The sequence below is a fragment of the Oncorhynchus nerka genome, linkage group LG22 (genome assembly GCF_034236695.1).
Source record: "Oncorhynchus nerka isolate Pitt River linkage group LG22, Oner_Uvic_2.0, whole genome shotgun sequence".
NCBI classification, from domain to species: domain Eukaryota; kingdom Metazoa; phylum Chordata; class Actinopteri; order Salmoniformes; family Salmonidae; genus Oncorhynchus; species Oncorhynchus nerka.
The window spans coordinates 63,404,535-63,430,840 of record NC_088417.1 but is presented as its reverse complement, the minus strand read 5'-3'; the positions used below and the strand labels follow the sequence as shown (position 1 = coordinate 63,430,840).

Below are 26,306 nucleotides of genomic sequence, written 5' to 3'. Positions count from 1 at the left end.
ATAGGCTAGATTGTAGCAACCTCATGATGGATACCTGGAAAAGTCAAGTATCATGTAGTAGCCTGAACCTATCGATGTTACATTGAGCTGGGTGAATGGAATATGAATGACAGTCATCCAATATTCTGTAATCATCCTCCCTAATCTTAAATGGCACCACTGCATGTTATATAGACTCAAGAGCACTGGAAAGCACAGCCCAAGAAGCGAAAAGACTATCAGCATACATTAAGGTAAAGGATGATAAACACACACACACAGACGTGTGAGAGGCCTCCATTCCTTCACACAGTATGTAGGCCTTAAAGTTGTCATAAAGAGATTGTGAAATAGAGCTTGTGAAATAATTAGCTCAATACCTCATACTGTAAGGAGAAAATAAAAGTCCCAACAAATGTGATATAGTGGTGAGCTATTAAAGCACACACTGTAGGACGTTATCTAGAAGCAAAATCCTCCACCTTTCAACTAGCCCAAAGGTGTAATCTATCTTGCTGGATTTGTCTAAAGAATGCTTTTCATGTTATTTTTAGCTGCAGTGGAGAAACAGCTATGTCGTTAGCTGCTGAAGGCACTGGCTGCTAACTGTGTTGCTGTTGTCAGACTGTGGTAAAGTAAAGATGAAGCCACAGAGTTGCTACACACTCAGCGTCAGTCTGGAGAGCAAGCACTATGCTCTAACCTCCTCTGCTCGCACGCTGTCTCTTTTGATCTGAGAAAACATTCTGTACAAATGACATTACACAAGATGCTGGTGTGCATTTTCTCTGCCTCATCTCCATCCTAAAAGATTTTTGGGAAGTCTCTACCAAACTTGTCATAGGGAGAAATAGATGATGTCAGCACAGTGTATGGTGTTATAAAAGCTTTGAGGAGACAGGTTGACACATTCAGGAAACATGCGTCTCTTTGTGTGAAGCCCATCAAGCTCATTTTATCATCCCCAGTCAAGCAGAGCAGTACCAGTCATCAGTATTTATCTCCACAGACGAAATAACACCCACTGTTATTGACAGGAAGAGTATGTGTGTGTGTATGTGTGTGTGTGTGTGTGTGTGTGTGTGTGTGTGTGAGGGGGCTTTCGTTTCGCTGTATGAAGTGGCCTCGGAGCTTGCGTGCTTTGTCTTTTTCATCCTGACCTAATTTGAGAGAGAAGACATGTTGGTCTATGTAGGCATCTAAACTGGGCCAGGGTCCTGCAGGGTTATAATTTACTGCTGACCCACTGGCTGATTCTGAACATTCAAATATTCCAAGCCCTGCGAGGCCCCATCTGTGATACTATGATTTATTTTCGTGGCATCAGTATGAGCTGATAGGTACAGTACATTACCATTAGAAAATATGAGATTCCTTTGGACACATGGCCTTATATTGGTGTCTAGCTGCGGTGCTTCAGGCATACCAGTCAGCAGAAATTCTATCTAATAGCCATTGATGAGACGATGTCAGCTGCAGTTCAGTCATGAAATTGGTCTTCTTTCTGTTGGCTTGCTTGGAGACCTTTATACTGTATGCTTTACTGAAAGAATTGTCCAAGGAATTTTTCAAAGGATTTCACAAAATGTTCAGTATACTGCATTCTCTTTTTCAAATGTATTATTAATAACCAGTTCATATACAGATTAACATGGGCTTGTTTCTACTGTGGTCAGTGTTTTTTCAGTAAAATCCGTCACCAGATCTACCACTTCAGTGCGGCGGCCAGGATTGGGGAGTAACGGATTACAAAAAATGGTATATGTAATCCGTTACGTTACCAGCAACAATATTGTAGTCAGATTACAGATATTTTTGAAAAACTAGATGGTTACTTCAAGGATTACTTTTAAATTCAGAAAGGATGTTTGCTGAAAAAAACCTTTGACACTTCTCTGTTTTCTCAATGACATTCAATTCAACACTGAAAAAAGCCACAAGTTTAAGTTTGTTCCACCTGAATGAGTCTGACCACAAGTCAGAGACCACTATGATGACACACCAAATGGGTTTGATGGATCACGGGAAAAGAGCAGGAATAGGCTTTTGTAGGCTACAGTCCAAGCTATGCCTTCCAATAGTGCGACTGCTGTCGGCATCCAAAGATTATCCAACTTGAATAAACGCTTGGAGGTAAGGATGACAGCAGTGGTTGTAGTCTACGGTGATACGGATATCACTTATTATTGATATCTACATAGCGCATTGATGTGAATCACACTGCTGCTCTCTCATTAAGCTATTTGCACCTTAGAGATTGTGGTTGTTGTGGATGGATGTTCACAAATCTAAATCTGTATTTGAACCCAATAATGGTTGAATTCAAGAAGTTTAAGCTGCCTATCAATCATTGTTTTTGAAACCAGTGGACAGTGTGCGAATCCAAGCCTATGGATTAAAAGTTGGGTTTTAATTCATGCTGATTTCTAAAATACATCCATAGGCCCAATGGACACATTCTCAAACTCACACACTTTTGATAGACTTAATGGGGCAATCTGTAGTTGCTACATCCATTTTTAGACTTATAAATTATATATATATACACACTATCGTTTGGGGTCACTTAGAAATATCCTTGTTTTTGAAAGACAAGCACATTCTTTGTCCATTAAAATAACATCAAATTGACCAGAAATACAGTGTAGATATTGTTAATGTTGTAAATGACTATTGTAGCTGTAAACGGCAGATTTTTAATGGAATATCTACATAGGCGTACAGAGGCCCATTATCAGCAACCATCTCTCCTGTGTTCCAATGGCACATTGTGTGATTAAAAGGCTAATTGATCATTAGAAAACCCTTTTGCAATTATGTTAGAACAGCTGAAAACTTTTGTTCTGATTAAAAAATAAATAAAATGGTCCTTCTTTAGACTAGTTGAGTATCTGGAGCATCAGCATTTGTGGGTTCGATTACAGGCTCAAAATGGCCAGAAACAAAGACCTTTCTTCTGAAACTTGCCAGTCTATTCTTGTTCTGAGAAATGAAGGGTAGTCCATGCGAGAAATTGCCAAGAAACTGAAGATCTCATATAACGCTGTATACTACTCCCTTCACAGAAATCAAATCAAATCAAATGTATTTATATAGCCCTTCGTACATCAGCTGATATCTCAAAGTGCTGTACAGAAACCCAGCCTAAAACCCCAAACAGCAAGCAATGCAGGTGTAGAAGCACGGTGGCTAGAACAGCGCAAACTGGCTCTAACCAGAATAGAAAGAGAAGCGGGAGGCCCCGGTGCACACCTGGGCAAGAGGACAAGTACATTAGAGTGTCTAGTTTGAGAAACAGAAGCCTCACAAGTCCTCAACTGACAGCTTCATTAAATAGTATATAAAGTACTTCCGGGTTGGAGCGAGCGGTCGCATTCGCACCTCGGCTCGCAGGTAGTATAACTTTTCATTACATTTCATTACATTTCACTATAGCACAACGGTTTGATTTGTCTAATCTTAGCAATTTCTCCTTAGCTAGCTACATAGCCGTCTTTGTATCAAAGATAATTGCGTAATCATCGTATTTCGTCGTCCTAACGTAGTCTACACTGCTATCTGCCCAGCAGCTAGCCAGCTAGCCAGCTAGCTAACGTCCACCGTCTACCAGTTGTCTTTGCTGTCTTTGCTGTCTTCGTATCCAAGATAATTGTGTAGTTTAGAGTGTGTAGTCTTAGAGTGATTATCTTAATTTACCGAGGTTAGCTAGCCAGCTATTTGTCGTCCTTAACGTAGGAGACACTGCTAGCTAGCCAACAGCTAGCCAACGTCTGCCGAATAGAACTTCCTCACTCAACAACCCGGTCGCATTCCGCTTCGCTCCACAGGTAGTATCACATTTTCATTTCATTTCATTACAGTACAACGGTTTGATTTGTTTGATCGTAGCTAGCTACATAGCTAGCTACATAGCCGTCTTTGTATCAAAGATAATTGTGTAGTCTAGAGCGATTTTCTAGGTTAGCTAGCCAGCTATTGTCGTTCTTTTAACGCAACGTAACGTAATCAACACTGCTAGCTAGCCAGCTAGCCCCGAATAGCAGCACTGTGGAAACTATCACACTCAACGGAACGACTTGATTAGTGTAGTGTCAACAACGCAGCCACTGCCAGCTAGCCTACAAAGTCAACAACGCAGCCACTGCCAGCTAGCCTACTTCAGCAGTACTGTATCATTTTAATCATTTTAGTCAATAAGATTCTTGCTACGTAAGCTTAACTTTCTGAACATTCGAGACGTGTAGTCCACTTGTCATTCCAATCTCCTTTGCATTAGCGTAGCCTCTTCTGTAGCCTGTCAACTATGTGTCTGTCTATCCCTGTTCTCTCCTCTCTGCACAGACCATACAAACGCTCCACACCGCGTGGCCGCGGCCACCCTAATCTGGTGGTCCCAGCGCGCACGACCCACGTGGAGTTCCAGGTCTCCGGTGACCTCACCCTCTCACCTTCCCCCCCTACTCACAAGGCAGGCAATACGCTCGACCTCATCTTTACTAGATGCTGTTCTTCCACTAACCTCATTGCAACTCCCCTCCAAGTCTCCGACCACTACCTTGTATCCTTTTCCCTCTCGCTCTCATCCAACACGTCCCACACTGCCCCTACTCGGATGGTATCGCGCCGTCCCAACCTTCGCTCTCTCTCCCCCGCTACTCTCTCCTCTTCCATCCTATCATCTCTTCCCTCTGCTCAAACCTTCTCCAACCTATCTCCTGATTCTGCCTCCTCAACCCTCCTCTCCTCCCTTTCTGCATCCTTTGACTCTCTATGTCCCCTATCCTCCAGGCCGGCTCGGTCCTCCCCTCCCGCTCCGTGGCTCGACGACTCATTGCGAGCTCACAGAACAAGGCTCCGGGCAGCCGAGCGGAAATGGAGGAAAACTCGCCTCCCTGCGGACCTGGCATCCTTTCACTCCCTCCTCTCTACATTTTCCTCTTCTGTCTCTACTGCTAAAGCCACTTTCTTCCACTCTAAATTCCAAGCATCTGCCTCTAACCCTAGGAAGCTCTTTGCCACCTTCTCCTCCCTCCTGAATCCTCCTCCTCCCCCCTCCTCCCTCTCTGCAGATGACTTCGTCAACCATTTTGAAAAGAAGGTCGACGACATCCGATCCTCGTTTGCTAAGTCAAACGACACCGCTGGTTCTGCTCACACTGCCCTACCCTGTGCTCTGACCTCTTTCTCCCCTCTCTCTCCAGATGAAATCTCACGTCTTGTGACGGCCGGCCGCCCAACAACCTGCCTGCTTGACCCTATCCCCTCCTCTCTTCTCCAGACCATTTCCGGAGACCTTCTCCCTTACCTCACCTCGCTCATCAACTCATCCCTGACCGCTGGCTACGTCCCTTCCGTCTTCAAGAGAGCGAGAGTTGCACCCCTTCTGAAAAAACCTACACTCGATCCCTCCGATGTCAACAACTACAGACCAGTATCCCTTCTTTCTTTTCTCTCCAAAACTCTTGAACGTGCCGTCCTTGGCCAGCTCTCCCGCTATCTCTCTCAGAATGACCTTCTTGATCCAAATCAGTCAGGTTTCAAGACTAGTCATTCAACTGAGACTGCTCTTCTCTGTATCACGGAGGCGCTCCGCACTGCTAAAGCTAACTCTCTCTCCTCTGCTCTCATCCTTCTAGACCTATCGGCTGCCTTCGATACTGTGAACCATCAGATCCTCCTCTCCACCCTCTCCGAGTTGGGCATCTCCGGCGCGGCCCACGCTTGGATTGCGTCCTACCTGACAGGTCGCTCCTACCAGGTGGCGTGGCGAGAATCTGTCTCCTCACCATGCGCTCTCACCACTGGCGTCTCCCAGGGCTCTGTTCTAGGCCCTCTCCTATTCTCGCTATACACCAAGTCACTTGGCTCTGTCATAACCTCACATGGTCTCTCCTATCATTGCTATGCAGACGACACACAATTAATCTTCTCCTTTCCCCTTCTGATGACCAGGTGGCGAATCGCATCTCTGCATGTCTGGCAGACATATCAGTGTGGATGACGGATCACCACCTCAAGCTGAACCTCGGCAAGACGGAGCTGCTCTTCCTCCCGGGGAAGGACTGCCCGTTCCATGATCTCGCCATCACGGTTGACAACTCCATTGTGTCCTCCTCCCAGAGCGCTAAGAACCTTGGCGTGATCCTGGACAACACCCTGTCGTTCTCAGCTAACATCAAGGCGGTGGCCCGTTCCTGTAGGTTCATGCTCTACAACATCCGCAGAGTACGACCCTGCCTCACACAGGAAGCGGCGCAGGTCCTAATCCAGGCACTTGTCATCTCCCGTCTGGATTACTGCAACTCGCTGTTGGCTGGGCTCCCTGCCTGTGCCATTAAACCCCTACAACTCATCCAGAACGCCGCAGCCCGTCTGGTGTTCAACCTTCCCAAGTTCTCTCACGTCACCCCGCTCCTCCGCTCCCTCCACTGGCTTCCAGTTGAAGCTCGCATCCGCTACAAGACCATGGTGCTTGCCTACGGAGCTGTGAGGGGAACGGCACCTCAGTACCTCCAGGCTCTGATCAGGCCCTACACCCAAACAAGGGCACTGCGTTCATCCACCTCTGGCCTGCTCGCCTCCCTACCACTGAGGAAGTTCAGTTCCCGCTCAGCCCAGTCAAAACTGTTCGCTGCTCTGGCCCCCCAATGGTGGAACAAACTCCCTCACGACGCCAGGACAGCGGAGTCAATCACCACCTTCCGGAGACACCTGAAACCCCACCTCTTTAAGGAATACCTAGGATAGGATAAAGTAATCCTTCTCACCCCCCTTAAAAGATTTAGATGCACTATTGTAAAGTGGCTGTTCCATTGGATGTCATAAGGTGAACGCACCAATTTGTAAGTCGCTCTGGATAAGAGCGTCTGCTAAATGACTTAAATGTAAATGTTCTGGGATTGAGTCACACTTTTCGCACCAAAGTACGTTCATCTCTAGGAGACAGAACACATCTCCTTCCTAAGCGATATGATGGCTGCGTGGTCCCAAGGTGTTTATACTTGCGTACTATTGTCTGTTCAGATGAACGTGGTACCTTCAGGCTTTTGGAAATTGCTACCAAGGATGAATCAGACTTGTGGAGATCTACAATTTTTATTCTGAGGTTTTTATTCTGGGCTGATTTCGTTTGATTTTCCCATGATGTCAAGCGAAGAGGCACTGAGTTTGAAGGTAGGCCTTGAAATACATCCACATGTACTGTCGTGGCCAAAAGTTTTGAGAATGACACAAATATTAATTTTCACAAAGTCTGCTGCCTCAGTGTCTTTAGATATTTTTGTCAGATATTACTATTTAATACTGAAGTATAATTACAAGCATTTCATAAGTGTCAAAGGCTTTTATTGACAATTACATGAAGTATTCCAAAGAGTCAATATTTGCAGGGTTGACCATTCTTTTTCAAGACCTCTGCAATCCGCCCTGGCGTGCTGTCAATTAACTTCTGGGCCACATCCTGACTGATGGCAGCCCATTCTTGCATAATCAATGCTTAGAGTTTGTCAAAATTTGTGGGTTTTTGTTTTGTCCACCCGCCTCTTGAGGATTGACCACAAGTTCTCAATGGGATTAAGGCCTGGGGGGTTTCCTGGCCATGGACCCAAAATATAGATTTTTTGTTCCCCGAGCCACTTAGTTATCACTTTCGCCTTCTGGTAAGGTGCTCCATCATGCTGGAAAAGGCATTGTTCATCACCAAACTGTTCCTGGATGGTTGGGAGAAGTTGCTCTCGGAGGATGTGTTGGTACCATTCTTTATTCATGGCTGTGTTCTGAGGCAAAATTGTGAGTGCGCCCACACCATTGGCTGAGAAGCAACCCCACACATGAATGGTCTCAGGATGTTTTACTGTTGGCATGACACAGGACTGATGGTAGCGCTTACCTTGTCTTCTCCGGACAAGCTTTTTTCCGGATGCCCCAAACAATCGGAAAGGGGATTCATCAGAGAAGATGACTTTACCCCAGTCCTCAGCAGTCCAATTTCTGTACCTTTTGCAGAATATCAGTCTCTCGCTGCTGTTTTTCCTGGACAGAAGTGGCTTCTTTGCTGCCCTTCATGACACCAGGCCATCCTCCAAAAGTCTTTGCCTCACTGTGCGTGTCCTCCTCCCAGCTGCCCACTGCACTGAGGCTAGGTAACACGGTCACCACCGATAAATCCATGATTATCGAAAACTTCAACAAGCATTTCTCAACGGCTGGCCATGCCTTCCGCCTGGCTACTCCAACCTCGGCCAACAACTCCGCCCCCCCCGCAGCTACTCGTCCAAGCCTCTCCAGGTTCTCCTTTACCCAAATCCAAATAGCAGATGTTCTGAAAGAGCTGCAAAACCTGGACCCGTACAAATCAGCTGGGCTTGACAATCTGGACCCTGTATTTCTGAAACTATCCGCCGCCATTGTCGCAACCCCTATTACCAGCCTGTTCAACCTCTCTTTCATATCGTCTGAGATCCCCAAGGATTGGAAAGCTGCCGCAGTCATCCCCCTCTTCAAAGGGGGAGACACCCTGGACCCAAACTGTTACAGACCTATATCCATCCTGCCCTGCCTATCTAAGGTCTTCGAAAGCCAAGTCAACAAACAGGTCACTGACCATCTCGGATCCCACCGTACCTTCTCCGCTGTGCAATCTGGTTTCCGAGCCGGTCACGGGTGCACCTCAGCCACGCTCAGGGTACTAAACGATATCATAACCGCCATCGATAAAAGACAGTACTGTGCAGCCGTCTTCATCGACCTTGCCAAGGCTTTCGACTCGGTCAATCACCATATTCTTATCGGCAGACTCAGTAGCCTCGGTTTTTCGGATGACTGCCTTGCCCGGTTCACCAATTACTTTGCAGACAGAGTTCAGTGTGTCAAATCGGAGGGCATGCTGTCCGGTCCTCTGGCAGTCTCTATGGGGGTGCCACAGGGTTCAATCCTCGGGCCGACTCTTTTTTCTGTATATATCAATGATGTTGCTCTTGCTGCGGGCGATTCCCTGATCCACCTCTATGCAGACGACACCATTCTATATACTTCCGGCCCGTCCTTGGACACTGTGCTATCTAACCTCCAAACGAGCTTCAATGCCATACAACACTCCTTCCGTGGCCTCCAACTGCTCTTAAACGCTAGTAAAACCAAATGCATGCTTTTCAACCGTTTGCTCCCTGCACCCGCACGCCTGACCAGCATCATCACCCTGGATGGTTCCAACCTTGAATATGTGGACATCTATAAGTACCTAGGTGTCTGGCTAGACTGTAAACTCTCCTTCCAGACTCATATCAAACATCTCCAATCGAAAATCAAATCAAGAGTCGGCTTTCTATTCCGCAACAAAGCCTCCTTCACTCACGCCGCCAAACTTACCCTAGTAAAACTGACTATCCTACTGATCCTCGACTTCGGCAATGTCATCTACAAAATTGCTTCCAACACTTTACTCAGCAAACTGGATGCAGTTTATCACAGTGCCATCCGTTTTGTCACTAAAGCACCTTATACCACCCACCGCTGCGACTTGTATGCTCTAGTCGGCTGGCCCTCGCTACATATTCGTCGCCAGACCCACTGGCTCCAGGTTATCTACAAGTCCATGCTAGGTAAAGCTCCGCCTTATCTCAGTTCACTGGTCACGATGGCAACACCCATCCGTAGCACGCGCTCCAGCAGGTGTATCTCACTGATCATCCCTAAAGCCAACACCTCATTTGGCCGCCTTTCGTTCCAGTTCTCTGCTGCCTGTGACTGGAACGAATTGCAAAAATCACTGAAGTTGGAGACTTTTATCTCCCTCACCAACTTCAAACATCTGCTATCTGAGCAGCTAACCGATCGCTGTAGCTGTACATAGTCTATCGGTAAATAGCCCACCCATTTTTACTACCTGGTTAAATAAAGGTTAAATAAAAAAAATAAGAAATGCACTCACACCTGCCTGCTGCCATTCCTGAGCAATCTCTGTACTGGTGGTGCAGCTGAATCAACTTTAGGAGATGGTCCTAGCACTTCAGAACCAGGGATGTTCGATCGGGTTCGAGTCTGGGCTCTGGCTAGGCCACTCAAAGACATTCAGAGACGTGTACCGAAGCCGCTCCTGCGTTGTCTTGGTTGTGTGCTTAGGGTCGTTGCCCTGTTGGAAGATGAACATCTGGCCCATTCTGAGGTCCTGAGTACTCTGGAGCAGGTTTTCATCAAGGATCTCTCTGTACTTTTCTTGGTTCATCTTTGCCTCGATCCTGACTAGTCTCCCAGTCCCTGCCACTGAAAAACATCCCCACAGCATGATGCTGCCACCACCATGCTTCATCACAGGGATGGTGCCAGGTTTCCTCCAGACGTGACACTTGGCATTCAGGCCAAAGAGTTCAATATTGGTTTCATCAGACCAGAGAATTTTGTTTCTCATGGTCTGAGATTCCTTTAGGTGCCTATTTGCAAATCTCCAAACGGGCTGTCATGTGCCTTTTACTGAGGAGTGGCTTCCATCTGGCCACTACCATAAATGTCTGATTGATGGAGTGCTGCAGAGATGGTTCTCCTTCTGGAAGGTTCTCCTATCTCCACACAGAAACTTTGGAAATCTTTCAGAGTGACCATCGGGTTCTTGGTTACCTCCCTGACCGAGGCCCTTCTCCCCCGATTGCTCAGTTTGGCTAGGCAGCCAGCTCTTGGAAGAGTCTTGGCGTTTCCAAACTTCTTCCATTTAAGAACAATGGAGGCCACTGTGTTCTTGGGAACCTTCAATGCTGCAGAAATGTTTTGGTACTCTTCCCCAGATCTGTGCCTCGACACAATCCTGTCTCGGAGCTCTACGGACAATTAATTTGACAATTAATTCTTATATAGATAGGTGTGTGCCTTCCCAAATCATTTCCAATCAATAGAATTTACCACAGGTGGACTCCAATCAAGTTGTAGAAACATCTCAAGGATGGTCAATGGAAATAGAATGCACCTGAGCTCAATCAAATCAAATCACATTTTATTAGTCAAATGCGCCGAACACAACAAGTGTAGACCCTACAGTGAAATGCTTACTTACAAGCCCCTAACCAACAATGCAGTTAAAAAATACGGATAAGTATAAGAAATAAAAGTAACAAGAAATTAAAGAGCAGCAGTAAAATAACAATAGCGAGACTAAACTCAGCAAAAAAGACTTAACATGTCTTAACGTGTAAATATTTGTATTAACATAACAAGATTCAACAACTGAGACATAAACTGAACAAGTTCCACAGACATGTGACTAACAGAAATTGAATAATGTGTACCTGAACAAAGGGAGGTCAAAATCAAAAGTAACAGTCAGTATCTGGTGTGGCCACCAGCTGCATTAAGTACGGCAGTGTATCTCCTCCTCATGGACTGCACCAGATTTGCCAGTTCTTGCTGTGAGATGTCTCCCCTCTCTTCCACCAAGGCACCTGAAAGTTCCCGGACATTTCCGGGGGCAATGGCCCTAGCCATCACCCTCCGATCCAACAGGTCCCAATGGGATTGAGATCCGGGCTCTTCGCTGGCCATGGCAAAACACTGACATTCCTGTCTTGCAGGAAATAACGCACAGAACGAGCATTATGGCTGGTGGCAATGTCATGCTGGATGGAGGGTCGTGTCAGGATGAGCCTGCAGGAAAGGTACCACATGAGGGAGGAGGATGTCTTCCCTGTAACGCACAGGGTTGAGATTGCCTGCAATGACAATAAGCTCAGCCCGATGATGTTGTGACACACCGCCCCAGACCATGATGGGCCATCCACCTCCAAATCGATCCCGCTCCAGAGTACAGGCCTCGGTGTAACGCTCATTTCTTTGATGATAAACGCAAATCCGACCATCACCCCTGGTGAGACAAAACTGTGACTCATCAGTGAAGAGCTCTTTTTGCCTGTCCTGTCTGGTCCAGCGACAGTGGGTTTGTGCCCATAGGTGACGTTGTTGCCGGTGATGTCTGGTGAGGGAGGACCTGCCTTACAACAAGCCTACAAGCCCTCAATCCAGCCTCTCTCAGCCTATTGCGGACAGTCTGAGCACTGATGGAGGGATTATGCGTTCCTGGTGTAACTCGGGCAGTTGTTGTTGCCATCCTGTACCTGTCCTGCAGGTGTGATGTTCGGATGTTCCGATCCTGTGCGGGTGTTGTTACACATGGTCTGCCACTGCGAGGACGATCAGCTGTTCGTCCTGTCTCCTTGTAGCGCTGCATTAGGTGTCTCACAGTAAGGACATTGCAATTTATTGCCCTGGTCACATCTGCAGTCCTCATGCCTCCTTGCAGCGTGCCTAAGGCACGTTCACACAGATGAGCAGGGACCCTGGGCATCTTTCTTTTGGTGTTTTTCAGAGTCAGTAGAAAGGCCTCTTTAGTGTCCTAATTCTTCATAACTGTGATCTTAATTGCCTACCGTCTGTAAGCTGTTAGTATCTTAATGACCGTTCCACAGGTGCATGTTCATTAATTGTTTATGGGTCATTGAACAAGCATGGGAAACGGTGTTTAAACCCTTTACAATGAAGATCTGTGAAGTTATTTGGATTTTTACAAATTATCTTTGAAAGACAGGGTCCTGAAAGGGGATGTTTATTTTTTTGCTGAGCTTATTTACAAGGGGGTACCGGAGAGTCAATGTGCTGGGGTACCAGTTAGTTGAGGTAATATGTACATGTAGGTAGAATTCATAAAGTGACTATGCATAGATGATAACAACAGAGTAGCAGCGGCGTATTAGAGGGGGTGGGGGGTGATGGGCAATGCAAATTGTCTGGGTAGCCATTTGATTAGAATTTCAGGAGACTTATGGCTTGGGGGTAGAAGCTGTTTAGAAGTCTCTTGGACTTAGACTTGGTGCTCCGGTACCGCTTTCCGTGCGGTAGCAGAGAGAACAGTCTGTGACTAGTGTGGTTTAGGGCCTTCCTCTGACACCGTCTGGTATAGAGGTCCTGGATGGCAGGAAGCTGTATGCAAATTGGAGTGGGTCTAGGGTTTCTGGGATAATGATGTTGCTGTGAGCCATGACCAGCCTTTCAAAGCACTTCATGGCTACAGACGTGAGTGCTACGGGTGGGCAGTCATTTAGGCAGGTTACCTTAGTGTTCTTGGGCACAGGCACTATGGTTGTCTGCTTAAAACATGTTGGTATTTTGGACAGGGAGAGGTTGAAAATGTCAGTGAAGACACTTGCCAGTGGGTCAGCACATGCTCGCAGTACACGTCCTGTTAATCTGTCTGGCCCTGTGGCCTTGTGAATGTTGACCTGCTTAAAGGTCCTACTCACATCGGCTGCGGAGAGCGTGATCACACAGTCTTCTGGAACAGCTGGTGCTCTCATGCATGTTTCAATGTTATTTGCCTCGAAGCGAGCATAGAAGTAGTTTAGCTTGTCTGGTAGGCTTGTGTCACTGGGCAGCTCTTGGCTGTGCTTCCCTTTGTGGTCTGTAATGGTTTGCAAGCCCTGCCACATCCAACAAGCGTCAGAGCCAATGTAGTACGATTCGATCTTATCGTCTATTGAAGCTTTGCCTGTTTGATGGTTCATCGGAGGACATAGCGGAATTTCTTATAAGCTTCCGGTTTAGAGTCCCGCTCCTTGAAAGCGGCAGCTGTTGCCTTTAGCTTAGTGCGGATGTTGCCTGTAATCCATGGCTTCTGGTTGGGGTATGTACGTACGGTCACTGATGCATGGGCTCGTCAGACTCGTTAAAGGAAAAAATGATTCTGCCAGTCTGTGGTGAGTAATCGCAGTCCTGATGTCCAGAAGTTATTTTCGGTCATAAGAGACGGTAGCGGCAACATTATGTACAAAATAAATTAAAAGATAAGCTGCAAACAACGCAAATAAACAAACAAAAATCCACAATCGGTTGGGGACACGTAAATCGTTAGCCTTCTTCTCTGGCGCCATTGTTACAGAGTCTCATAGCAAAGGGTCTGAATACTTATGTAAATAAGGTATTTCTGTTCTATATTTGTAATACATTTGCTAAAAAATCAACTTTTTTCATTTCGTCATTATGGGGTATTGTGTGTAGGTTGATGAGAGAAAAAATGATGTAATCCATTTTAGAATAAGGCTGTAATGTAACTAAATGTGGAACAAGTAGGGCTTACAATCATACAGTATTACAGGCTGTGTCACATTTCTATAGCTCCTGTATCTTGGAGCAAACGGCAATCTTGTTTGGCTCTTAAGTGAAAGGTTAGTAGTTCAAGCCCACCCAGGGATGGGTAGCTTTCGTGAGTAGACCATTGCTTCAGATAAGAGGGGCAGTTAACTGACCATATCTTGTTTTCTGAAAACAGTGGGGAGCAAAATTCTCAATCCTCTGCTGTGAGTGTCAGCGTGCCAAATGCCGCTCCCAGAGGCTTGATTTGATTTATTAGGATCCCCATTTGCCTATGCCCTTAAGCCAGCTAGTCTGAGGTTGGTGTTGCTCTGCCCCCCTCCCCCATTCCGCCTGAGGAGGACCTGGTAATGCTATTGTTTTAGCCAGTTATCCTCTAGGCCTGCTGAATTAAATGCAGCTGCTCCTGGTGTGTTTGTTTGGCTGTCTGTCGTCTTCCATTACACCCCCAACAACTGGAGCACAGGGTCATGCACGTGGCACGCCTCGCCTCACCATTTTCCCTTCATGCATGCGTGGTTCTCACGTATATGAAGGTACATGTTCACGCAGCTCTTGCCAGTAGAGACCTTACTGTTGCTTTGGATTATTCATGTTCAAAAAATGGAGAGACATGAACTGGGCGAGTAGTTGTGATGGGCTTGTTGTTGGAACGTCCACTATGGTTTGTTGTTTTATGTGTGAACCCACTGCATGTGGTGCTCAGAATAAACCATTATCATGCTAAAATGCATTACCATTGTTTGACTGAAGTGACTTGTTGGCTCATTAAAGGGAACAGCTTGTGGAGACACATTCAACTAAAACTGGTCTAAACACCAGTCAATGAATCAATCAAATGTATTTTTAAAGCCTTTTTTTTTTACATAAGCAGATGTCACAAAATGCTATACTGAAACCCAGTCTATAAAACCCCAAATTGCAAGCAATGTGATGTAGAGGTGCGGTGGCTAGGAAAAACTCCCTAGAAAGGCAGGAAACTAGGAAGAAACCTAGAGAGGAACCAGGATCTAAGGTGGACTGGGGACAGCCAGGAGTCATCAGGCCATGTAGTCCGGGAGGGGAGGTAGAGAGGATTATATATATTTTTTGCCTTTTTCTCCACAATTTCCTCTTGTCTCATCATTGCAACTCCCGTACGGACTCGAGAGAGAGGCAAAGGTCGAGAGCCGTTCGTGCTCTGAAACAAAAACCAACCAAGCTGCACTGCTTCTTGACACAATGCCCACTTAACCCGGAAGCCAGCTGCACCAATGTGTCGGGGGAAACACTGTACACCTGGTTGTACTGCTAACCTACAAAACATTACATGGCTTGTCACTACCTATCTCTCCAATTTGGTCCTGCTGTACATACCTACACAAACTCTAAGGTCACAAGACGCAGGCCTCCTTATTGTCCTTAGAATTTCTAAGCAAACTGCTGGAGGCAGGGCTTTCTCCTACAGAGCTCAATTTATCTTCGGACGGGGCCACAGTGTCCCACGACCCACCCCTGACTCAGTCTACAGTATCTATGCTGCAATAGTGTGCTGGGGGGCTAGGGTCAGTCTGTTATATCTGGTGTAATTCTCCTGTCTTATCAGGTGTCTTGTGTGAATTTAAGTATGCTGGACGCTCGAGTGGTGCAGTGGTCTAGCTGTGCCACTAGAGATTCTGGGTTCGAGTCCAAGCTCTGTCGCAGCCGGCCACAACCGAGAGACCCATGGGGCGGCGCACAATTGGCCTAGCGTTGTCCGGGTTAGGCAAGGGTTTGGCCCGGCAGGGATGTCCTTGTCCCATCGCACACTAGCGACTCCTATGGCTTGCTGAGCGCAGTACACGCTGACACAGTCGCCAGGTGTACAGTGTTTCCTCCGACACAATGCCTTCCGGGTTAAGTGGGTATTGTGTCAAGAAGTATTGCGGCTTGGTTGGGTTGTGTTTCGGAGGACGCACGGCTCTCTACCGTTGCAGGGATGAGAGAAGACTGTAACTACCAACTGGATACCACGAAATTGGGGAGAAAAAGGGGTAAAAAAATGACAAATGGATACATGACAAACCAGTTATAATTTTAAAAGAATTATAAAAAGTATTTATTTAGAAACAACAATGCTATTAATAACAAATTTAAAAGCTTCTATGAAAATCTTTATAAATCAGAATAAAATAATAGTTGGACTGATCCTACTATCACGTTTTAGGTAAGACCCAGATGCAGACAATGTCGAAGTAACAATAGTTTATTAAATCAAACAGTGGCAGGCAAAAGGCAGGTCAATGGCAGGCAGAGGTCAGTAATCCAGATTGGTGGGGCAACAGTGAAGAGGCGACTCCGGGATGCTGGCCATCTAGGCGGAGTTGCAAAGAAAAAGACATATCTCAGACTGGCCAATAAAAATAAAATATTAAGATGGGCAAAAGAACACAGACACTGGACAGAGGAACTCTGCCTAGAAGTCCAGCATCCCGGAGTCGCCTGTTCATTGTTGACGTTGATCTTCAGTTTCTTGGCAATTTCCCGCATGGAATACCCTTCATTTCTCAGAACAAGAATAGTCTGCCGAGTTTCAGAAGAAAGGTCTTTGTTTCTGGCCATTTTGAACCTGTAATCGAACCCACAAATGCTGATGCTCCAGATACTCAACTAGTCTAAAGAAGGCCAGTTTTATTGCTTCTTTAATCAGAACAACAGTTTTCAGCTGTGCTAACATAATTGCAAAAGGGTTTTCTAATGATCAATTAGCCTTTTAAAATGATAAACTTGGATTAGCTCACACAATGTGCCGTTGGACACAGGAGTGATGGTTGCTGATAATGGGCCTCTGTACACCTATGTTGATATTCCATAAAAAATCTGCCGTTTTCAGCTAAAATAGTCATTTACAACATTAACAATGTCTACACTGTATTTCTGATCAATTTGATGTTATTTTAATGGACAATTTTTTTTGCTTTTCTTTCAAAAACAATTACATTTCTAAGTGACCCCAAACTTTTGAACGGTAGTGTATATTTAAAAACATTTTCTTTACTATAATATTTTGAAAGTGCTAATGTTACTGTCATTACACTTTTTGGTGTTTTGTAACAAATGTCTCGAGTGCACAGTTCAATGTTTGGATGCTGGAATTATTTTGTAGTGGACATACATGCGCAGGTAGCATACTTTTTGAAGTGATTTGTTGTTCAATAAGATTACGTTCATTATGTTCATGCCAAAATAAAAAAGTTAATAAAAAAACATGATTATATGATGTCTTTACTATTAGGCCCAGAAAATGTTTAGGTTCCATGAAGAAAATAGAGACCCCCGAATTTAATTGTTTAATTCGTACTCTGCCCACTGCAAACATTATTCAATGGAAGTGGAACCTTGATGTGTGGACGCCTCTATCACCGGTTGGTTGACAGACTGAGACAGAAGCGACTGGTTCTTCTTCTGCTGAACAAACCTCAATGTTTTGAAATGTTTGCTCACAGGCAACGTTTGCAGCTCCCTAGCCCCTCTCTCCGAGCCAAAAAAAATGTCCATCCACCATCTCCCTTTACAACCCTAAAGGTTCTTTGTGTTTTAAAATGATTTAATCTCTCCTGGTTTCTCATTGACTGAACCACCCTCAGTCTTGAGCTAGTCATAAGTCACTCTTTTTGGTAAGCTCTTTTATGTAATTAACTGATCCCTCTGTCACTGTCATTCCTTGTGAATCAATTTTGTTTCCTTGTCCTTGCAGTGCCCCACACACAGAAGCACAGCCTCCAAACAGCACAGAATCTTCTCCACGAAGATGTGGCGCGTGCTGAGGAACAGTCTGAGGTAATTCCAAAGCCTGAGCTCTATTGTTGGGTCTTAGCATAAACCACTGAGTGTGTTCTTTGCATTGTCAGCACTAGTGTAGAATCATTGAAAAGCCTCCACATAAGTCGACAGCCAGGCCACACTTGTTCATTCTGCGCTCCATTAAAATCGGACAAATTCTAGGAATAGTCTATGAAACTCATGCATACTTGAGTATTCAAGCCTGCAGGAGTTAGAGTTAGGATCCACACTGAACTGGTTGCCTTTTTCAAGCGAGATCAAACAAAGCATTTTGCCCAAAGTTTTCTGTGCACTATATTACATCTGGCCACGATTTCAATAGAAATGTCTACAATTTGAACGAGAATATTTGCCTTGACCTTTTGATTAAAAAATAATCAGGTCTTTCAAATGTTAATTTGCTTATTAAACACATAATGTTATAGATGACTAGACGGTTAATAGAAATACACACAGACCTCACGATACCATATTATCATGATATTTAAGTGGCGATACGATATGTATGCCAATTCTCACAATTCTATATGTATTGCGATTCGATACTGTGATATTATTGTGATTCAATGTTCAAAAAATATTGCTCACCATATATCTGCTTCAGAGGGACATGAGAGAGCCATGAGAAAAAAAATGTTTTGATCAGCCATGGAAAAATAAAAGGTTTCCATATTTAAAAAGAAGATAGAAAGCAAGCTATGGTGGACAAATACTGGAGTTTTGTTGCAGTTACAGCAAACTAGCGCAAAAATAATATTGTGATATGGTCAAAATTATACGATACAAAAATAATGTTGTGATATGGTCAAAATTATACGATACAAAAATAATATTGTGATATGGTCAAAATTATACGATACAAAAATAATATCCCGATATATAAGTGTAGTTTTGTCACCCGCGTCAGCTACTTTTTTAATGTGCACTGCACGTTGACTGCCACGGTTTACTGAACAATTTAAATACCTCATTAACCTACAGCTACAATTTTCATACAACTACATTCAGCTCCTTCATACTTTAACCAAGACAATACACAGCAAACATGCCCACATTGGTATGTTTTTACCCTTGTAGGAAAGTTTGTTTTTTACAGGGCAATTGGTGCAAACTATACACATTTAATCCGATCTCATACTTTCCTAGGTGATATAACATTTTATTTGGAGAGGAATGTATGGCACTACACATTTATTGAGCTTGATCCATTAGCAAGTGGCCATTGTAAACCTTAATTTCACAAACCATATGCTGTAAGAAAGTGACTGTATAACCGTGCACAGACTATAGTCCTATACAGCACGTTCCCATAATGAGAAAGGCTTACTACCATAGACTATCCCCCCACACACAATCCTTCCAACATATAGCCATGAAAGGCCGTCCACTCGTGGCCATAATAAATGGCCCATTTGTTTATTAAATGGATTTCACACAATCAATGTACGTATCTAATGAATGGCAGTAAGGGTGGGTTCTTTTGTGTGTTCCAGCAATTTGGTTTTATGTATCGCCAGTGCCACTCATTAATATCTTTAGCGGCTCCCTGTTGAAGCTGATAGATTTCAGCCCCCGAGGCCGAAGGTAACATCATAGAGAGTTGATTGTGTAGGGTTAGGCGGTATCCAGATTTCATACCGGCATACCGTTTCTGTACAATACCGGGGTATAGGGTATTACCGAATGTGCACACAAGGGGATTGAAAAAATATATCAATATATTGACGCACAAAACAATTTAGGCAACATGGATCTTGATCCAGGAGTGGATTGAAAAAATATAATAAACCGTTGGTATTTCGAAATACCCCAGTATACAGGTAAACGGTATATCACCCAATATACAGTATATCGCCCAAGCCTAGTGTCAAGCCATCTACAGCTGGCAACTATGAATAAAGAAATGTCCAGGGAAATTATGGTGGTACCATGGGGACCATTTGTGCTGCTCTGATATGGAAGATACACAGCAATGACCCAAACCTTTTTCGTGTGCGTAGCCGGTCGCTTCCTGCTAATTGAGAAATTCCCATTGACTATGCTCAGGCAGAGGTTAGAGTGGGGAGGTGGGCTGTGCAGACTGTAATCAATTATTCACTCCCCCAATACTAGGCTAGACAGGTTTTTCCACCTGCTCCCAATGACTGGGGGTACAGTTGCCAGTCAGACTGATTACAGTCATTCTAGGGCTGTTCCAGTGGAAGTGTTACTAGATATAACATTTTGGCCCATGTAAAATAATATATATTGCAATTAAATTATCAACACATCTGTGTCAGAGTTCATGGCAAGCATTACAAGTCAATGTGAAACCCCGTTTTACATGTGGGGCTGTGTTTACACTGTTCCCAAGGGTTGTGAATCCTTTTGTTAGACTTCCTGTCTTCCTGTCCTCTGCTTCACAGGACCTCCTGGAGAAGTTCATGGAGGGGAATGTGCCCTTGGAGGGGTTCCTGGACTCCTTCCAAAGCTCCAGGAAGAGCTACCACATCCGCCGTGTTCAGGCAGAGAAAATCCAGGAGCTCAGCCGAGCCAAAGAGAATTCCAGCAAACCCAAAAAGCTAGAGGAGCGAGAGGACAAGGCGCGGGAGGTGAAGAGAGACGAGCACCTTGAAACCCAGCAGCCCAACGGCTTCGTGGCCCAGGGCCCGCCCCGGGTCTTCCAGCTCCGCTACGGCCTCACCCCCGCCATCCTGCTGCCCCACTTCCCCCTGCCAACCACCTTGCCCTCTGCCCCGTCCCACGCCAGTCTACCTCCGCTGGACTCCCAGCCGGGCCAGACCCACATCCTGAGCCCAAATGCCCAGTTCTCGGGACATGGGCACCCTGTGAACCTACGGGTCATTGGACAATTACCCGGTGGCTGGCCAACCAGACCGGTGCGGTTACAGCAGCTCTATAGACCCGCCACTCACCAGCCTGAGCCTCTATACCGATAGCTGAGGCATGGGCCCTGGAGGTCTCTAGACATGGAACCAAACAGCGGCTACCAGACTCATGCACGCAAAGATGGCCTTTGAAGACTTTGTGGAATTGATCTGACACATACGTTCTCCAGCCATGACACAAAATGTAAACATACCTAAAAAGGGAGATAACCAGAAGCCATTAAGCATGGAGTAAGTGTAGTTGAAAGCAAGCAAGTTAATGAATGAATGAAGGAGCAACAGGTTGTGGTTTTCATTGTTGTTCGTTTTTTTCTTTGAATGTTACACTGTCAGGGCGTCACATGGTTGTGAAGCACAGCAATGATATGAAATGTCTCAAATGGAGTAGTGCCTCTGGGTTGTCATAAAGGACCCCATTGTCCATTCCTGCGACTAAGAACTGCAAGGCTTCTATGAAATGGCCTGGTGTCATTTTGCTGATGATCAATAAAGTACAAATGGTGGTGTTTATTATTAACCTAAATCCCTGTTGTTACTTGTTTCATAGTTCTGCCCAAGCGATGCGGTCGTATTTCTGCAATTTTGGAATCATTTCCAAGCCTTTTTCCTGATGCGCAAACACAAGACATCACAACACAAAGATGAACAAAGAACACTGAATATGTGACAGAGTGTTTATGCAGCTTCCCCTTTCAAATGCATATTTAGAGCAGATGGTCTAATATTTATTATTTATCCGTAGATATATACTGGCAACATGACTGTTTGCTCAGGCTTTTCAAATGTTTTATTATCACATGGATAATGATGATGATGAATATATCGCTGAGAGTGGATATGGGGGAACAGTAAAATTGTTATCTTTGGACCGGCTCCCAAATAGGGCTACATTTTCTAAAGGGTCACCAGGTTTCTCAGCTGAAGTTGATTACCGTCACAAATAAACCTCGAGGAGCGCACAACTCTGCCTTTGTTATTTCACAAACAGTGTGTCGAAGCATTCACATTGGTGAATGGTTTACTTATTTATGGAAATCCTATTTTAAATGCCCAGCTTCAAAGGCTTTTGTTTACTCTGATAAATGAGAGGCTGTTTTTCTTTCAGGGCTTCCTGAATGTTTTTATTTCTCCTCCAAACTGAGTATAAGAGCGTGTAAATTGAATCTCTGTGAGAAAGTCAGCCTTCTGCCGGAAGCACGTACTGTCATGATTTAATATGAAACAATTGCTAACCTCTTTCATTTTCTTACTATCAGTCCAGCATAGAAGTGCAATTTTGGGTAAATAGGATAATTGGTCATTATAACGTCCTGGTTTTGCGCTTCAAATCAATGGGGCGCAAAATTTTCAGCAATAAAATACATTTCTCCAATGATGTGATTAGCATTATATTCATTGTGAGAGAACTACTATCACAGCAGGTCCATTACATCAGTGGGCACAGGAATCTCCATGTGACAAGGCAGGCTTCCAACCAAACAAAACACATTGTTTAGCTCTCAGGATCAATCTAAGGACATGGTTGACGAACTAAAAGGTGAGTATGAATTTAGAGCCTTCTCCATAGGAGACCCGTGCCAAGGCATGCCAAAGAGAACAACCATGACTGGGAGGGACTGTAGTCACAAACAAGCCAGTTTTTCCCTATGTCCTAATTTTTTTCACGGCAGGAAGATTGTACAGAGTTCATGTGTAACCTAAGGGATTAGAATAAGATGACTTTAATTAACCCACATTGTTTGTGTACTGGGCGATTTGACTTAACTCATGTTTTAACACTTTTGCAACAGCGAGGTCTACTGTCACCCTGAAGTTAAGGTTACCATAAGTATCAACCATAGCCACTGGAGAGGGATTTCAATTCTAACCCAGATATTAGGCCTAATGATAATAAACAGAATCTATCACAGAAAATCTGTATGAAGGGGAATGGTGTGTTATATCTATGTGGGATTTTCCTTCTGTTTCAGGATCACATCTAAAGCTTTTTACATTTTGTCCAGTACAGTATATTTCCCTTCCCTTATCAAGGTAACCGAATACTCCTTCAGCTTTCCTGTAAATGGAGGGGAATATGGTGATGACTCACTCAGACGAAAACTATACTATTGACATGAAAAGACCATAGCTTTTCATGTCAGTGGATTGTGGTTGCAAGCACAATGTCAAAAAGTATTGAAAATCCATAGAAAATTAGCTATTAATAATAAAGTCAAGTCAATTTCCCCTTTCTGCCTGTTCTCAGTATGAACACGTGTGGCATATAAAATATGAGTGCTAAGAGAAAGCGCACCCAGGGCAGGCCTCTCCGAATAAGATCATGGTGTCTCATTAGGGAAATGTCAATTGGTATGGATGTCTGGACACTGAACTGCCAGTGACCTGATTTCTTGAGGTGGAGAAAAAACATTGTCCCCGTTGTGTGTGGAGACACATTTACATTCGACATTTTAAGTCATTTAGCAGACGTTCTTATCCAGAGCGACATACAGGAGCAATTTACACGCTACATGCCTGAATCACTACAATACACCACTTACTATGAATTCATTGATCTCATAATTTCAACCTGGCCTACATTATCAAATCTTAACAAACAAAGTAGAAATACACACAATGTTCGCAAATTAAAGATGTTGGCCTTATTTGTATTCCTTGTAGGCGACACGGCCGGCCTGGCCGTCTATCGGCTGGACAATGGGTAGTGGCACAGTGATTGGGTGGGCCTTCAATATCCTTGAAGCTTAAATCCAGTTATAATCCTTTTCATTCACACCAAGAAAATCACATCAGCCATATTTAATAGTTGAAAGATACATTTGATCTATGAAAGCATATTTTCCTTTTTCCTATGCATGTATATTTAAGTCAGGTGAATGTTTAATTGAGGCAGACATTTTTAAATATTTGTTTTCCCTTCCAACTATTCACAGTATGGGATCAGGTGAAAATGTGTGTGTGTGTGTGTGTGTGTGTGTGTGTGTGTGTGTGTGTGCGTGCGTGTGCTGCTATTTAGCCCTATGAGGGGGGGGGGGGGGGGGGGGGGGGGGTTTATTCAAGGAAAGGCCCAACGGAAGACAAGAAAGGCAACATGGGGAGAAGCTGTAATGTTCCACCTAGATATTTATCTGCCTTTGGTCTTTTAGCAGCGTCTATCTGGTGGTTGGTCTGGGTTAGAACTGAATTTGAAGAGAGGAAGGGGGTAGCCCCGATCAATGTCCAATTCATGGGGGCCGTATCAAATGTATGTAAGTCCCTGCGCCCCCAAGACATTGGGCTGTAGCACAGCACAAACAGTACATCTCACTCAGTCTCCCTCTCTCTGGCTGAGGTTTTCTGGCTTGTTAATGCCGAAGCCTTCCATCCATTCAGATTCATTTTACGCCCATCTGCATGTTTTAAACATCACAGCGTGAGTGTGCTGCATATTATGTAATTGGCACATCCTTGCTTACATTAAAATGCTGTGAGCGTAATGGGGAAAATTCAATCATAGAGACGAGACAATCTAGACCCTCTCTTCCTAAAATTATCCGCCGCCATTGTTGCAACCCCTATTACTAGTCTGTTCAACCTCTCTTTCGTAATGTCTGAGATTCCTAAAGATTGGAAAGTGGCCACGGTCATCCCCCTCTTCAAAGGGGGAGACACTCTAGACCTAAACTGTTACAGACCTATATCCATCCTGCCCTGCCTTTCTAAAGTCTTCGAAAGCCAAGTTAACAAACAGATCACCGACCATTTCGAATCCCACGTAACTTCTCCGCTATGCAATCTGGTTTCCGAGCTGGTCACAGGTGCATCTCAGCCACGCTCAAGGTCCTAAACGATATCATAACCGACCATCGATAAAAGACAGTACTGTGCAGTCGTCTTCATCGACCTGGTCAAGGCTTTCGGCTCTGTCAATCACCGTATTCTTATCGGCAGACTCAACATCCTTGGTTTCTCTAATGACTGCCTCGCCTGGTTCACTAACTACTTCTCAGATAGAGTTCAGTGTGTCAAATCGGAGGCCGTGTTGTCCGGACCTCTGGCAGTCTCTATGGGGGTGCTACAGAGTTCAATTCTCGGGCCGACTCTTTTCTCTGTATATATCAATGATGTCGCTCTTGCTGCAGGTGATTATTGATCCACCTCTACGCAGACGACACCATTCTGTATACATCTGGCGCTTCTTTGGACACTGTGTTAACAAACCTCCAAACGAGCTTCAACGCCATACAACACTCCTTCCTTGGCCTCCAACTGCTCTGAAATGCTAGTAAAACAAAATGCATTTCCTTCAACCGATCGCTGACTGCACCTGCCTCCCCAACTAGCATCACTACTGTGGACGGTTCTGACTTAGAATATGTGGACAACTATAAATACCTAGGTGTCTGGCTAGTGTCACGCCCTGACCTTAGAGAGCCTTTTTATGTCTCTATTTGGTTTGGTCAGGGTGTGATTTGGGTGGGCATTCTATGTTCTGTTTTCTATGTTTTTGTATTTCTATGTTTTGGCTGGGTATGGTTCTCAATCAGGGACAGCTGTCTATCGTTGTCTCTGATTGGGAATCATACTTAGGCAGCCTTTTCCCTTCTGTCATTGTGGGAAGTTGTCTATGTTAGGGGCACTATAGCCTTTGTAAACTTCAAGGTCGTTTAGTTTTTCTTGTTTTGTTGGCAACATTTTAACAAATAAAGAAAATGTACGCTCAGCACGTTGCACCTTGGTCTCATTCTGACGGCCGTGACAGCTAGACTGTAAACTCTCCTTCCAGACTCACATTAAGCATCTCCAATCCAAAGTTAAATCTAGAATTGGCTTCCTATTTCGCAACACCACTGTGACCTGTATGCTCTCGTTGGCTGGTCCTCGCTACATATTCGTCGCCAAACCCACTGGCTTCAGGTCATCTATAAGTCTTTGCTAGGTAAAGCTCTGCCTTATCTCAGCTCACTGGTCAACATAGCAACACCCACCCCGTAGCACATGCTCCAGCAGGTATATTTCACTGGTCATCCCCAATGCCAACACCTTCTTTGGCCGCCTTTCCTTCCAGTTCTCTGCTGCCAATGACTGGAACAAATTGCAAAAATCACTGAAGTTAGAGACATATTTCCCTCACTTACTTTAAGGGTCAGCTGTCAGCGCAGCTTACCGATCGCTGCAACTGTACACAGCCCATCTGTAAATAGCCCATTCAACCAACTACCTACCTCATCCCCAAATTTGCACACCAGTATTTCTATTTGCACATCCTCATCTGCACATCTCACTCCAGTGTAAATTACTAAATTGTAATTAATTCGCCACTATTGGCCTATTTATTGCCTTACCTCCTTACTTCATTTGCACACACTGTATACAGATTTTTCTATTGTGTTATTGACTGTACATTTGTTTATCCCATGTGTAACTCTTGTGTTGTTTTTGTCGCACTGCTTTGCTTTATCTTGGCCAGGTCGCAGTTGTAAATGAGAACTTGTTCTCAACTGGCCTACCTGGTTAGATAAAGGAAATGTATAT

At 44.7% G+C, this 26,306-nt stretch overlaps 1 protein-coding gene across 1 annotated transcript in view; it reads left to right on the top strand.

Moving 5' to 3' along the window:
- The window catches only part of LOC115105466 (vacuolar protein sorting-associated protein 37D-like), a 46,291-nt gene extending 24,537 nt beyond the window's left edge, over positions 1–21,754 (top strand). The window contains exons 3-4 of the mRNA XM_029627556.2: positions 17,819–17,901; positions 20,310–21,754. Coding sequence (XP_029483416.1) covers positions 17,819–17,901; positions 20,310–20,843 — 617 coding nt within the window. The 3' untranslated portion in view covers positions 20,844–21,754. The remainder of the gene's footprint in view (positions 1–17,818; positions 17,902–20,309) is intronic.
- The last annotated feature ends 4,552 nt before the right edge of the window (positions 21,755–26,306 follow it).